Source organism: Bombina bombina, chromosome 5 (genome assembly GCF_027579735.1).
Source record: "Bombina bombina isolate aBomBom1 chromosome 5, aBomBom1.pri, whole genome shotgun sequence".
Taxonomy (NCBI): domain Eukaryota; kingdom Metazoa; phylum Chordata; class Amphibia; order Anura; family Bombinatoridae; genus Bombina; species Bombina bombina.
Window position 1 is genome coordinate 331,428,658 of NC_069503.1, and position 16,366 is coordinate 331,445,023.

Genomic DNA, 16,366 nt, shown 5'->3' on the forward strand with positions numbered 1-16,366 from the left:
AGGAAATGGCTCTCAGATTAGTTAGTTAGTTAAGGTGTTGCTGGTAGATTGTGGCGGATGTAATCAAAATGATCTCAACACTGGAGTGTGAGTAGAGTATGGTTGCCAGGAAAACAGCTTTATCTACCGCAGTTTTGGAACGTGAATGTAGATTTTCCAACTACTCAAGGCTCCTAATACTTCTATTACACATCGTGATTCAAACCGTCAACTTTAAAAATAAAAAAAAATGTATAATATATTTGATATACTAACGTTGCTCCGTTTTTAGCCACAACTCCTCCCATCAGACACTTCCTTGTTTTGCAGAGTGTGACGTACAGAGCGGTCCTACCCGCTCTATAAGTATCTCTGAAGCACCCACCCGTGTGGTCCTTACTTTGCGCATGCGTGAAAAACCTTCGAACTTAATCTGCGCATGCATTTAAAATACGAAAACTTAATGTGCGCAAGCGTGAAAATAGGATTAACTTAGGCTGCGCATGCGTTAACATCCGACCTCCTCAAACTTACTTGCAACTGTTCTTCTGATAAGGAAATTGAATGTTGGTCTCATAGAGCCTGCGCGTCTCATGGACGTGCATCGCTTCTGAAGCGGAGTATTAGATGCTAATGCATGCACATAATAAGCGCATGAAGTTGCAAAAAAGGGGTTGAACGCCCCAGGGGGGAAGCGGATTGTCAATCGCTATTGTCAATCATTTCCAAATAGAGGGACAAAATGGCGGGCGGAGGAATCGCGGCTCCGAAAATGAGATAAAAAGGTATACTGTATATTTGGGATAAGCAAGTACACACAAAAAAAAATTATGAATTAAGGTTGCCCTAAATTGTTCCGAGTGATAATATGGTGATAAGCGACACTGTTGAGTTTACATTCACTTGAAGGGGCAGGTCATTAACCCCTTAGTGACCAGAGCACTTTTCCATTTTCTGTCCGTTTGGGACCAAGGCTATTTTTACATTTCTGCAGTGTTTGTGTTTAGCTGAAATTTTCCTCTTACTCATTTACTGTACCCACACATATTATATACCGTTTTTCTCGCCATTAAATGGACTTTCTAAAAATACCATTATTTTCATCATATCTTATCATTTACTATAAAACAAATTATAAAATATGAGGAAAAATGGAAAAAAACACACTTTTTCTAACTTTGAACCCCAAAATCTGTTACATATCTACAACCACCAAAAAACACCCATGCTAAATAGTTTCTAAATTTTGTCCTGAGTTTAGAAATACCCAATGTTTACATCTTCTTTGCTTTTTTTGTAACTTATAGGGCCATAAATACAAGTAGCACTTTGCTATTTTCAAACCATTTTTTTTTTCAAAATTAGCGCTAATTACATTGGGACACTGATATCTTTCAGGAATCCCTGAATATCCATTGACATATATATATTTTTTTTTTTAGAAGACATCCCAAAGTATTGATCTAGGCCCATTTTGGTATATTTCATGCCACCATTTCACCGCCAAATGCGATCAAATACAAAAAATCGTTCACTTTTTCACAAATTTTTTCACAAACTTTCAGTTTCTCACTGAAATTATTTACAAACTGCTTGTGCAATTATGGCATAAATGGTTGTAAATTCTTCTCTGGGATCCCCTTTGTTCAGAAATAGCAGACATATATGGCTTTGGCATTTCTTTTTGGTAATTAGAAGGCCGCTAAATGCCACTGCGCACCACACGTGTATTATGCCCAGCAGTGAAGGGGTTAATTAGGGAGCATGTAAGGAGCTTTTTGGAGTATTTTTAGCTTTAGTGTAGTGTAGTAGACAACCCCAAGTATTGATCTAGGCCCATTTTGGTATATTTCATGCCACCATTTCACCGCCAAATGCGATCAAATTAAAAAAAAACATAATTTATGTTAGAACTTACCTGATAAATTCATTTCTTTCATATTAGCAAGAGTCCATGAGCTAGTGACGTATGGGATATACATTCCTACCAGGAGGGGCAAAGTTTCCCAAACCTCAAAATGCCTATAAATACACCCCTCACCACACCCACAATTCAGTTTAACGAATAGCCAAGAAGTGGGGTGATAAAAAAGTGCGAAAGCATATAAAATAAGGAATTGGAACAATTGTGCTTTATACAAAAATCATAACCACCACAAAAAAAGGGCGGGCCTCATGGACTCTTGCTAATATGAAAGAAATGAATTTATCAGGTAAGTTCTTACATAAATTATGTTTTCTTTCATGTAATTAGCAAGAGTCCATGAGCTAGTGACGTATGGGATAATGACTACCCAAGATGTGGATCTTTCCACACAAGAGTCACTAGAGAGGGAGGGATAAAATAAAGACAGCCAATTCCTGCTGAAAATAATCCACACCCAAAAATAAAGTTTAACGAAAAACATAAGCAGAAGATTCAAACTGAAACCGCTGCCTGAAGTACTTTTCTACCAAAAACTGCTTCAGAAGAAGAAAATACATCAAAATGGTAGAATTTAGTAAAAGTATGCAAAGAGGACCAAGTTGCTGCTTTGCAAATCTGGTCAACCAAAGCTTCATTCCTAAACGCCCAGGAAGTAGAAACTGACCTAGTAGAATGAGCTGTAATCCTCTGAGGCGGAGTTTTACCCGACTCAACATAGGCAAGATGAATTAAAGATTTCAACCAAGATGCCAAAGAAATGGCAGAAGCTTTCTGGCCTTTTCTAGAACCGGAAAAGATAACAAATAAACTAGAAGTCTTACGGAAAGATTTCGTAGCTTCAACATAATATTTCAAAGCTCTAACAACATCCAAAGAATGCAACAATTTCTCCATAGAATTCTTAGGATTAGGACATAATGAAGGAACCACAATTTCTCTACTAATGTTGTTGGAATTCACAACTTTAGGTAAAAATTCAAAAGAAGTTCGCAACACCGCCTTATCCTGATGAAAAATCAGAAAAGGAGACTCACAAGAAAGAGCAGATAATTCAGAAACTATTCTGGCAGAAGAGATTGCCAAAAGGAACAAAACTTTCCAAGAAAGTAATTTAATGTCCAATGAATGCATAGGTACAAACGGAGGAGCTTGAAGAGCTCCAAGAACCAAATTCAAACTCCAAGGAGGAGAAATTGACTTAATAACAGGTTTTATACGAACCAAAGCTTGTACAAAACAATGAATATCAGGAAAAATAGCAATCTTTCTGTGAAAAAGAACAGAAAGAGCAGAGATTTGTCCTTTCAAACAACTTGCGGACAAACCCTTATCTAAACCATCCTGAAGAAACTGTAAAATTCTCGGTATTCTAAAAGAATGCCAAGAAAAATGATGAGAAAGACACCAAGAAATATAAGTCTTCCAGACTCTATAATATATCTCTCTAGATACAGATTTACGCGCCTGTAACATAGTATTAATCACAGAGTCAGAGAAACCTCTTTGACCAAGAATCAAGCGTTCAATCTCCATACCTTTAAATTTAAGGATTTCAGATCCTGATGGAAAAAAGGACCTTGTGACAGAAGGTCTGGTCTTAACGGAAGAGTCCACGGTTGGCAAGAGGCCATCCGCATACCAAAACCTGTGAGGCCATGCCGGAGCTACCAGCAGAACAAACGAGCATTCCTTCAGAATCTTGGAGATTACTCTTGGAAGAAGAACTAGAGGCGGAAAGATATAGGCAGGATGATACTTCCAAGGAAGTGATAATGCATCCACTGCCTCCGCCTGAGGATCCCGGGATCTGGACAGATACCTGGGAAGTTTCTTGTTTAGATGGGACGCCATCAGATCTATTTCTGGAAGTTCCCACATTTGAACAATCTGAAGAAATACCTCTGGGTGAAGAGACCATTCGCCCGGATGCAACGTTTGGCGACTGAGATAATCCGCTTCCCAATTGTCTATACCTGGGATATGAACCGCAGAGATTAGACAGGAGCTGGATTCCGCCCAAACCAAAATTCGAGATACTTCTTTCATAGCCAGAGGACTATGAGTCCCTCCTTGATGATTGATGTATGCCACAGTTGTGACATTGTCTGTTTGAAAACAAATGAACGATTCTCTCTTCAGAAGAGGCCAAAACTGAAGAGCTCTGAAAATTGCACGGAGTTCCAAAATATTGATCGGTAATCTCACCTCCTGAGATTCCCAAACTCCTTGTGCCGTCAGAGATCCCCACACAGCTCCCCAACCTGTGAGACTTGCATCTGTTGAAATTACAGTCCAGGTCGGAAGCACAAAAGAAGCCCCCTGAATTAAACGATGGTGATCTGTCCACCATGTTAGAGAGTGTCGAACAATCGGATTTAAAGATATTAATTGAGATATCTTCGTGTAATCCTTGCACCATTGCTTCAGCATACAGAGCTGAAGAGGTCGCATGTGAAAACGAGCAAAGGGGATCGCGTCCGATGCAGCAGTCATAAGACCTAGAATTTCCATGCATAAGGCTACCGAAGGGAATGATTGTGACTGAAGGTTTCGACAAGCTGCAATCAATTTTAGACGTCTCTTGTCTGTTAAAGACAGAGTCATGCAGGCCCATTTATCAAGCTCCGTATGGAGCTTGAAGGGCCGTGTTTCTGGCGAGTCTTCAGACTCGCCAGAAACACAAGTTATGAAGCAGCGGTCTAAAGACCGCTGCTTCATAACCCTGTCCGCCTGCTCTGAGCAGGCGGACAGGAACCGCCGGAAATCAACCCGATCGAATACGATCGGGTTGATTGACAGCTCCCTGCTGGCGGCCGATTGGCCGCGAGTCAGCAGGGGGCGGCGTTGCACCAGCAGCTCTTGTGAGCTGCTGGTGCAATGTTAAATGTGGAGAGCGTATTGCTCTCCGCATTTAGCGAGGTCTTGCGGACCTGATCCGCAGTGTCGGATCAGGTCCGCAAGCCCTTTGATAAATGGGCCCCATGGACACTGAATCCATCTGGAAACCCAGAAAGGTTACCCTTGTCTGAGGAATCAAATAACTTTTTGGTAAATTGATCCTCCAACCATGATCTTGAAGAAACAACACAAGTCGATTTGTATGAGATTCTGCTAAATGTAAAGACTGAGCAAGTACCAAGATATCGTCCAAATAAGGAAATACCACAATACCCTGTTCTCTGATTACAGACAGAAGGGCACCGAGAACCTTTGTAAAAATTCTTGGAGCTGTAGCTAGGCCAAACGGCAGAGCCACAAACTGGTAATGCTTGTCCAGAAAAGAGAATCTCAGGAACTGATAATGATCTGGATGAATCGGAATATGCAGATATGCATCCTGTAAATCTATTGTGGACATATAATTCCCTTGCTGAACAAAAGGCAAGATAGTCCTTACAGTTACCATCTTGAACGTTGGTATTCTTACATAACGATTCAATATTTTTAGATCCAGAACTGGTCTGAAGGAATTCTCCTTCTTTGGTACAATGAAGAGATTTGAATAAAACCCCATCCCCTGTTCCGGAACTGGAACTGGCATAATTACTCCAGTCAACTCTAGATCTGAAATACATTTCAGAAATGCTTGAGCTTTTACTGGATTTACTGGGACACGGGAAAGAAAAAATCTCTTTGCAGGAGGTCTCATCTTGAAACCAATTCTGTACCCTTCTGAAACAATGCTCTGAATCCAAAGATTGTGAACAGAATTGATCCAAATTTCCTTGAAAAAACGTAACCTGCCCCCTACCAGCTGAGCTGGAATGAGGGCCGCACCTTCATGTGGACTTAGAAGCAGGCTTTGCCTTTCTAGCTGGCTTGGATTTATTCCAGACTGGAGATGGTTTCCAAACTGAAACTGCTCCTGAGGATGAAGGATCAGGCTTTTGTTCTTTGTTGAAACGAAAGGAACGAAAACGATTATTAGCCCTGCTTTTACCTTTAGATTTTTTATCCTGTGGTAAAAAAGTTCCTTTCCCACCAGTAACAGTTGAAATAATGGAATCCAAATGAGAACCAAATAATTTGTTACCCTGGAAAGAAATGGAAAGTAAAGTTGATTTAGAAGCCATATCAGCATTCCAAGTTTTAAGCCATAAAGCTCTTCTAGCTAAAATAGCTAGAGACATAAACCTGACATCAACTCTGATATCAAAAATGGCATCACAGATAAAATTATTAGCATGCTGTAGAAGAATAATAATATCATGAGAATCATGATGTGTTACTTGTTGCGCTAAAGTTTCCAACCAGAAAGTTGAAGCTGCAGCAACATCAGCCTAAGATATAGCAGGTCTAAGAAGATTACCTGAACACAGATAAGCTTTTCTTAGAAAGGATTCAATTTTCCTATCTAAAGGATCCTTAAACGAAGTACCATCTGACGTAGGAATAGTAGTACGTTTAGCAAGGGTAGAAATAGCCCCATCAACTTTAGGGATTTTGTCCCAAAATTCTAATCTGTCAGACGGCACAGGATATAATCGCTTAAAACGTTTAGAAGGAGTAAATGAATTACCCAATTTATCCCATTCTTTGGAAATTACTGCAGAAATAGCATTAGGAACAGGAAAAACTTCTGGAATAACCACAGGAGCTTTAAATACCTTATCCAAACGTTTAGAATTAGTATCAAGAGGACCAGAATCCTCTATTTCTAAAGCAATTAGTACTTCTTTAAGTAAAGAACGAATAAATTCCATTTTAAATAAATATGAAGATTTATCAGCATCAACCTCTGAGACAGAATACTCTGAACCAGAAGAGTCATCAGAATCAGAATGATGATGTTCATTTCAAAATTCATCTGTAGGGAGAGAAGTTTTAAAAGATTTTTTACGTTTACTAGAAGGAGAAATAACAGACATAGCCTTCTTTATGGATTCAGAAACAAAATCTCTTATATTATCAGGAACATTCTGCACCTTAGATGTTGAAGGAACTGCAACAGGCAATGGTACTTTACTAAAGGAAATATTATCTGCTTTAACAAGTTTGTCATGACAATCAATACAAACAACAGCTGGAGGAATAGCTACCAAAAGTTTACAGCAGATACACTTAGCTTTGGTAGATCCAGCACTAGACAGCGATTTTCCTGTAGTATCTTCTGACTCAGATGCAACGTGAGACATCTTGCAATATGTAAGAGAAAAAACAACATATATATAAAGCAAAATTGATCAAATTCCTTAAATGGCAGTTTCAGGAATGGGAAAAAATGCCAAAGAACAAGCTTCTAGCAACCAGAAGCAATGAAAAATGAGACTTAAATAATGTGGAGACAAAAGCGACGCCCATATTTTTCGCGCCAATAAGACGCCCACATTATTTGGCGCCTAAATAACGTCAAAAAATGACGCAACTTCCGGCGACACGTATGACGCCGGAAACTGAAACGAATTTTTTGCGCCAAAAAAGTCCGCGCCAAGAATGACGCAATAAAATGAAGCATTTTCAGCCCCCGCGAGCCTAACAGCCCACAGGGAAGAGTCAAATTTTTGAAGGTAAGAAAAAAATGATTAATTCAAATGCATTATCCCAAATATGAAACTGACTGTCTGAAAATAAGGAAAGTTGAACATTCTGAGTCAAGGCAAATAAATGTTTGAATACATATATTTAGAACTTTATAAACAAAGTGCCCAACCATAGCTTAGAGTGTCACAGAAAATAAGATTTACTTACCCCAGGACACTCATCTACATGTTTGTAGAAAGCCAAACCAGTACTGAAACGAGAATCAGCAGAGGTAATGGTATATATAAGAGTATATCGTCGATCTGAAAAGGGAGGTAAGAGATGAATCTCTACGACCGATAACAGAGAACCTATGAAATAGACCCCGTAGAAGGAGATCACTGCATTCAAATAGGCAATACTCTCCTCACATCCCTCTGACATTCACTGCACGCTGAGAGGAAAACCGGGCTCCAACTTGCTGCGGAGCGCATATCAACGTAGAATCTAGCACAAACTTACTTCACCACCTCCATCGGAGGCAAAGTTTGTAAAACTGAATTGTGGGTGTGGTGAGGGGTGTATTTATAGGCATTTTGAGGTTTGGGAAACTTTGCCCCTCCTGGTAGGAATGTATATCCCATACGTCACTAGCTCATGGACTCTTGCTAATTACATGAAAGAAACATTACATTTTTCACAATTTTAGGTTTCTCACTGAAATCATTTACAAACAGCTTGTGCAATTATGGCACAAATGGTTGTAAATGCTTCTCTGGGATCCCCTTTGTTCAGAAATAGCAGACATATATGACTTTGGCGTTGCTTTTTGGTAATTAGAATGCTGCTAAATGGCGCTGTGCATCACACGTGTATTATGGCTAGCAGTGAAGGGGTTAATTAGTTAGCTTGTAGGGAGCTTGCAGGGTTAATTTTAGCTTTAGTGTAGAGATCAGCCTCCCACCTGAAACATCAGACCCCCTGATCCCTCCCAAACATCTCTCTTCCCTCCCCTACCCCACAAATGTCCCCGCCATCTTAAGTACTGGCAGAAACTCTGCCAGTACTAAAATAAAAGGAAAATTTGGGCTTTTTTGTGCATTTTTTTTTAGCATATATACATATGCTTCTGTGTAGGATCCCCCTTAGCCCCCAACCAACAGCTCTCTAACCCTCCCCCTCTGACTTAATGTGCGCCATCTTGGGTACTGGCAGCTGTCTGCCAGTACCCATTTTAGTGAAAATATGTTTTTTTATAAAAAAAATGTCCCTTTTCTGTAGTGTAGCTTCCCCCAATACCAACCCCCCACCCCTTCCAGATCGCTTAGATGCTTTTAAAAAAAAATGTTTATTTAATTTTTTATTACACTTTACTCCTAACTTTTTTTCTGTAGTGTAGCGGTTCCCACCCGCTCCGTGCACGCGCCCGCCCGCCACCCCCCGCGCCTGTGCGCGCCCCCGAAAGCTCCGCCCCCGATCCCGCCCCCCTCCACCTTACAGAGCTCACCGATGGCCGCCCACCCACCTCCCAAGTCGGCTCCCACCCACCAACGATACCGGCCATCGATGTCCGGTGCAGAGAGGGCCACAGAGTGGCTCTCTCTGCATCGGATGGCCAGAAAGTGTTATTGCAGGATGCCTCGATGTCGAGGCATCACTGCAATAACCGGAAAGCAGCTGGAAGCGAGCAGGATCGCTTCCAGCTGCTTTCCAGACTGAGGACGTGAAGGGTACGTCCTTGGTCGTTAACTGACATTTTTTAGAGGATGTACCCTGCACGTCCTCGGTCGTTAAGGGGTTAAACAGTTTGATGGTCAGACAAGAAAAGTGCTACAGGATTGGATCTTGAGGGACATTCATTTCAACTAATCAATGTAGATGATTTTTGAATGAGAACACAATTGGATTATCAAAAGCATGGTTGAGTGAGTACCAAAGGATATAGCGGTATAGTATAGTTAGGAGGGTAAGCATCAATAGATAAAAAAAAAAGAAAAAGTAAAGGTGGAAGCTGCTGTGCTTTGCTAAAGGAACAAGTCTGATTGACATCTGGGAAATGGAACGTGTTGACCCGGTAAGAAATGGTCTGCATGGCATGCTATTGAAATTTCTTTGTGTAAGCCTCACTGGGTCATATCAGGCCAAGCCCGTGGCGCAAAGTAAAGGAGGTCAGTGGCTGTAATTTGAATGCAGTGTTTGGTAACATGGCACAAGGGGTGGCTCCTGTTAACCCGAATTAATGTCAGTGCTACTTTGGTCGTCAGGATTAATCTGTTGTATCTTTATGCTTTTGTACATCCATGTGTTGCTAAATCATGCAACCTTAAAGGGATATGAAACAAACTTTTTTCTCCCCCATGATTCAGATATAGAACATACAATTTTAAACAACTTTCTAATTTACTCCTATTATAAATTTTTCTTCATTCTCTTGGTATCTTTATTTGAAAAAGCAGGAATGTAAGCTTAGGAGCCAGCCCATTTTTAGTGGGTAGATCTTGTTAAGCTGGTCATTTGAAAAGTAGATCCCAACACATTAGAGTATCCCTCTCAATTATTATTCAGCATTCACTTCATTCCATCAAGGAGGCAAAAGAAATGCCTGAGGATTTTGGGTAGTGGGAGGGATTTTAAGATCGGCTATATTGGGGTGTCTTTTGCCTCCTCATAGTGGTCAGGAGGGCAATTTCCCACAGATGTAGTCTAGGGAACATTCACCATCTGATGAAAGAAATGAATATTCATTTGCTTAATAAATCTACATTTTCCTTATCAAATTTGTATAGTCATGTCTCCATCGACCAGTACAAATATAGTAACAGTTAATTCCATACCTGTAATGGTAGAAGATACTCTGTTGTTACAAATTTGCAATCACTGTACACTATTTCTAAGCATGAATTAGTTCTAAATGCAATAGCTCAGTTTTTTTAAATTAAATGGAAAAAAAATCCTCTTAAGATTTAAAAAGAAAGAAAAGAAAGAAAAAAAGAAAGAAAAAGAAAGGGAATAAAAAATCTAGGTTACTAACAAAAGGGTAATTTAATTTATATGCAACATGACTATGGGATAACACTCCCAAAATTGTTGTTTTTCTGTATGGCTTTTTGGATAATAACATTTTGATACATTTTTATGTACTGCTACTTTTGTGTGTGTTTTTGTTGTTTGTTTTATGTTTAGTCTGTGTTGGTAGATGCCTGCGGTGTGCACTTCTTGTAAGGGTGATGGGCTACTGCTGTTTGTGAAAATTCATCAATCACAGGAATAAAAGTCATGTTGTTGAATAAGTATTACCGAGAAGTGATGATACTAAAAAGACTTGCAGATTCAAGCAAAAAGCTATTTTGTTATGTCCACATTTAAAAATCTGTTTTTCTTGAAGAAATAGGCCGCTTTTATAGAATAATTCTAGCTCAACACATAAGGTACTCACCGAGTGGAAAACTGAACAAGTGCATTTTGAATGGTTTGCCTGATTTCAAGGAGGAACGATTCATCCTCACTTAGCGTGTAATACCAATATTGGACATAATCCCTCAGGGAAAACTGCATTACCTAAAATAACATGTATACAGTGCATAATGATTTCACCATTTAAAAATGACAAAAGTTAGTTAAATAAAATGCCTTAAAGATTAGTATTCATAGTACACTATTTCTGCTGTGAGAGTATCAATGGCTCTGCTTAAAAAAAACAAAAAACATTAAAATATTTCCAAAGTATAACAATAACAATTAAACATTTGTTTTTCTTTATTACAGATAAAATTTGAAGAAAAAAAAAAGTATTTGAATATAGGGAAGAGCAATATAAATCGCTTGTACCAACCTCCCCTTGCATATAAACAAATAATAAAAAATGTTCTTATCTGAATTAGTTTAATACATTTTAAGTTACAAGTTAGAAAATGAAGTGTACACTATTTTAAAGGACCAGTCAACACTGCAAGGTACAATAATAAAATATTCCTTATGCAATATTAAATATTTCTAACTGTACCTTAGCATTTTTCTTTCTGTTTTTCTCCTAAAACGAGTCTTTTACATTTTTGGCCGCTTTCCCTGTCCTCCTATATCACGTGTGTGTGTGATATTCAAATGAAAAATGCATATATACGTATATGCATTTTTCATTCACTGCGCAGCCGCAATCGGAAGTGGTGACGTCACTTGTGACGTCACCGGCACATCGGCATCACACTTCTTTGGTGGAGCAGTGCACATAAAAGGATGTGAACTGTCCACAGAAGCAGAAGAGCAGAAGGGTTAGCCTTAAAAAGAGGCTAGAGTGTTTTTGTAGGTACGATAAGTAAAATTTCTCGTATTTCAAAATCCAAATTGCCTGCAGAGTATCAGTGAAATACTTTATGAAATATAAATGTTAAAAAGAGAAGTAGCAGGGTTAGCCTATAAAGTAAAATTATATTGCTAATTATAAAAGCAAGTAGGTATAAAAAAAATATAAACTCCATTATTTAAATACCCATATTGCCTGCAGAGGATCAATGGAAGACAATATAAAATATAGATTTATAAATAGATATGTAGCATGGGTAGCTTATAATTTAAAACTAGGGATGATAATTATAAAATAAGTAATTGGAAGTGCAAAATTACACAGAATTACTATAAAATGGGAACAATATAATTAAAAATATATATATATATATATTTTTTTTTTATAGTGAAAATGTTCATGCAAGGGGAGCAAAATAAATATTTATGCTGCAATTATGTGGACGCACTAAAATATATTAGACAGAGAAACACTATAATGTGGCACCAATCCAACTGACATGAAAGGGAAAAGCTCCTGCTCTAAATGCTCTTCAGCAGAGCTGCTCCCTTTCATGCTGTGCCTGCTTGTAATTTATAAAGACAATGGTGCATGCCTGAGGGGGAGGTCACGTGCACATGCGAGGGGCCATGTGAACGTGCAAGGGGGGGGGTCACGTGCACACTCCGGGGTGTCACGTGCACACTCACATGCACACAATGGGGGGGAAAAATGCAAAAAGTCTAATCTTGTATTGGAAGATAAAATTTGTCACTCACAGTGGGCCCATCCTCCTCTAGGCGTGGGAGGTGGTCAAGTCTCAGAACAATTGGTAAAACAGACAGGAGAAAAGTAAGTTTTATAATAATTTTACTATCTAACGGCTAGATTACGAGTTTTTGTCGGTAAGGCTTGCGGTGCTAACGAGCAGTTTCACCTACAAACAACGCTGATATTATTATTGGTTTTTAGAAACCCGGCGTTAGCCGCAGAAAAGTGAGCGGAGAGCAAAATTTAGCTCCACATCTCACCTCAATACCAGCGCTGCTTACGGTAGCGGTGAGCTGGCTAAACGTGCTCATGCACGATTTCCCCATAGCAATCAATGGGGCAGATTCGGCTGAAAAAAACCTAACACCTACAAAAAAGCAGCGTTCAGCTCCTAACGCAGCCCAATTGATTCCTATGGGGAAATAACATTTATGTCTACAACCTTACACCCTAACATGAACCCCGAGTCTAAACACCTCTAACCTTACACTTATTAACCCCTAATCTGCCATCCCCGACATCCCCTAATCTGCTGCTCCAGACACCGCCGCCACCTACATTATACTTATGAACCCCTAATCTGCTGCCCCCAACATCGCCGACACCTACATTATATTTATTAACCCCTAAGCTGCCGCCCCCAATGTCGCCGTCACCTAACTACACTTATTAACCCCTAATCTGCTGCCCCCCAACGTCGCCACCACTATAATAAAGTTATTAACCCCTAACCCTAAGTCTAACCCTAACAACCCCTAACTTAAATATAATTTAAATAAATCTAAATAAAATAACTTTAATTAACTAAATTATTCCTATTTAAAACTAAATACCTATAAAATAAACCCTAAGCTAGCTACATTATAACTAATAGTTACATTGTATCTAGCTTAGGGTTTATTTTTATTTTACAGGCAACTTTGTATTTATTTTAACTAGGTACAATAGTTATTAAATAGTTATTAACTATTTAATAGCTACCTAGCTAAAGTAAGTACAAATTTACCTGTAAAATAAACCCTAACCTAAGTTACAATTACACCTAACACTACACTATAATTAAACTAATTCCCTAAACTAACTTTATTTAATTAAATACAATTATCTAAATTACGGGGAAAAAAAAAAACACTAAATTACAGAAAATAATAAAATAATTACAATTTTTTTAAACTAATTACACCTAATCTAATCCCCCTAATAAAATAAAAAAGCCTCCCAAAATAATAAAAAATCTCTACCCTATACTAAATTACAAATAGCCCTTAAAATGGCCTTTTGCGGGCATTGCCCCAAAGTAATCAGCTCTTTTACCTGTAAAAAAAAATAAATAAATACAATACCCCCCCAACATTAAAACCCACCACCCACACACCTAAACCTACTCTAAAACCCACCCAATCCCCCCTTAATAAAACCTAACACTAACCCCTTGAAGATCACCCTACCTTGAGACGTCGTCACCCAACCGGGCAGAAGTGGTCCTCCAGATGGCCAGAAGTCTTCATCCGATCCAGGCAGAAGAGGTCCTCCAGACGGCCAGAAGTTTTCATCCAGACGGCATCTTCTATCTTCATCCATCCGGAGCGGGTCCATCTTCAAGCCATCCGAAGCGGAGCATCCTCTTCCTTCCGACGACTAACACTAAATGACGGTACCTTTAAGTGACGTCATCCAATATGGCGTCCCTTCAATTCCGATTGGCTGATAGAATTCTATCAGCCAATCGGAATTAAGGTAGAAAAAATCCTATTGGCTGATCCAATCAGCCAATAGGATTGAGCTTGCATTCTATTGGCTGTTCCAATCAGCCAATAGAATGCGAGCTCAATCCTATTGGCTGATTGGATCAGCCAATAGGATTGAACTTCAAACCTATTGGCTGATTGCATCAGCCAATAGGATTTTTTCTACCTTAATTTTTTCTACCGTCATTTAGTGTTAGTCGTCGGAAGGAAGAGGATGCTCCGTGTTGGATGGCTTGAAGTTGGACCTGCTTCGCTCCGGATGGATGAAGATCGAAGATGCCGTCTGGATGAAGACTTCTGGCCATCTGGAGGACCACTTCTGCCTGGTTGGGTGAAGATGTCTCAAGGTAGGGTGACCTTCAAGGGGTTAGTGTTAGGTTTTATTAAGGGGGGATTGGGTGGGTTTTAGAGTAGGGTTGGGTGTGTGGGTGGTGGGTTTAATGTTGGGGGGGTATTGTATTTTTTTTTTTACAGGTGAAAGAGCTGATTACTTTGGGGTAATGCCCCGCAAAAGGCCCTATTAAGAAATATTTGTAATTTAGTATAGGGTAGGGATTTTTATTATTTTGGGGGGCTATTTTATTAGGGGGATTAGATTAGGTGTAATTAGTTTAAAAACATTTTATTTTATTTTCTGTAATTTGTTGTTTGTTTTTGTAATTTAGATAATTGTATTTAATTGTAGTTAGTTTAGGGAATTAATTTAATTATAGTGTAGTGTTAGGTGTAATTGTAACTTAGGTTAGGGTTTATTTTACAGGTGAATTTGTACTTATTTTAGCTAGGTAGTTATTAAATACAGGTAGCCCTCAGTTTACGCCGGGGTTAGGTTCCAGAAGGAATGGTTGTAAATCAAAACCGTTGTAAATTGAAACCCAGTTTTTAATGTAAGTCAATGGGAAGTGAGGGAGATAGGTTCCAGGCCCCTCTCAAAATTGTCATAATTAACACCTAATACATTATTTTTAAAGCTTTGAAATGAAGACTTTAAATGCTAGACAGCATTATAAACCTAATAAAATAATCACACAACACAGACTTCACTTGCATTTTTCTGCAAACAGTTCTTTCTATGCATTCCAATCTGGTCGAAATTATAGACAGGAAGATCTTGTTCCTTTGAAATCTGCTCGATAGCTCAGGTTTGGTTAAACTGATTAATTTCAGCTTGCTTGGCTTTGCTGCAACACAAGTGGACAGCTCCACCTACTGGCTATTTTAATAAATGCACTGCTTCTCAATGCCTTTCAATAGCAGTCACGACTGGAAAAAAAGGTTGTTATTCTGAAACGGTGTAAATTGAACCGTTGTAAAACGAGGGCCACCTGTAGTTAATAACTATTTAATAACTATTGTACCTAGTTAAAATAAATACAAACTTGCCTGTAAAGTAAAATAAAACCTTAGATAGCTACAATGTAACTATTAGTTATATTGTAGCTATCTTAGGGTTTATTTTATAGGTAAGTATTTAGTTTAAATAGGAATAATTTAGTTAGTTGTAGTAATTTTATTTAGATGTATTTAAATTATATTTAAGTTGGGGGGGTTAGGGTTAGACTTAGATTTAGGGGTTAATAACTTTAATATAGTGTTGGCAACGTTGGGGCGGCAGATTAGGGGTTAATAAATGTAGGTAGGTGTCGGCGACGTTAGGGACGGCCGATTAGGGGTTAATAAAATGTAACTAATGTTTGTGAGGCGGGAGTGTGGCGGTTTAGGGGTTTATATATTTATTAAAGTGGCGGCGATGTCCGGTCGGCAGATTAGGGGTTAAAAATTTTAGTTAAGTGTTTGCCATGTGAGGGGGGACCTCGGTTTAGAAGTTAATAGGTAGTTTATGGGTGTTAGTGTACTTTTTAGCACTTTAGTTAAGAGTTTTATACTACAGCGTTAGCCCATAAAACTCTTAACTACTGACTTTTAAATGCGGTAGGAGTCTTGACAGGAGAGGGTGTACCGCTCACTTTTTCCAAGACTCGTAATACCGGCGTTAGGAAAATTCCATTGAAAAGATAGGATACGCAATTGACGCAAGTGGATTTGCGGTATGCTCGAGTCGCGGAAAAAAAGTGAGCAGTACACCTGTACCTGCCAGACTCTTAATACCAGCCAGCGTTAAAAAGCAGTGTTGGGACCTCTCAACGCTGCTTTTTAAGGCTAACGCAAGACTCGTAATCTAGGCGTAAATTTTTATTTTGA

The 16,366-nt window shown here is 38.9% G+C and overlaps 1 protein-coding gene across 2 annotated transcripts in view; it reads right to left on the reverse strand.

The window, feature by feature from the left end:
* Positions 1 to 16,366, reverse strand: part of SNX13 (sorting nexin 13) — an 882,412-nt gene that overhangs the window by 623,384 nt on the left and 242,662 nt on the right. For both annotated transcript variants that reach the window (XM_053714126.1, XM_053714125.1), the window contains exon 5: positions 10,803 to 10,924. In XM_053714126.1, coding sequence (XP_053570101.1) covers positions 10,803 to 10,924 — 122 coding nt within the window. The remainder of the gene's footprint in view (positions 1 to 10,802; positions 10,925 to 16,366) is intronic.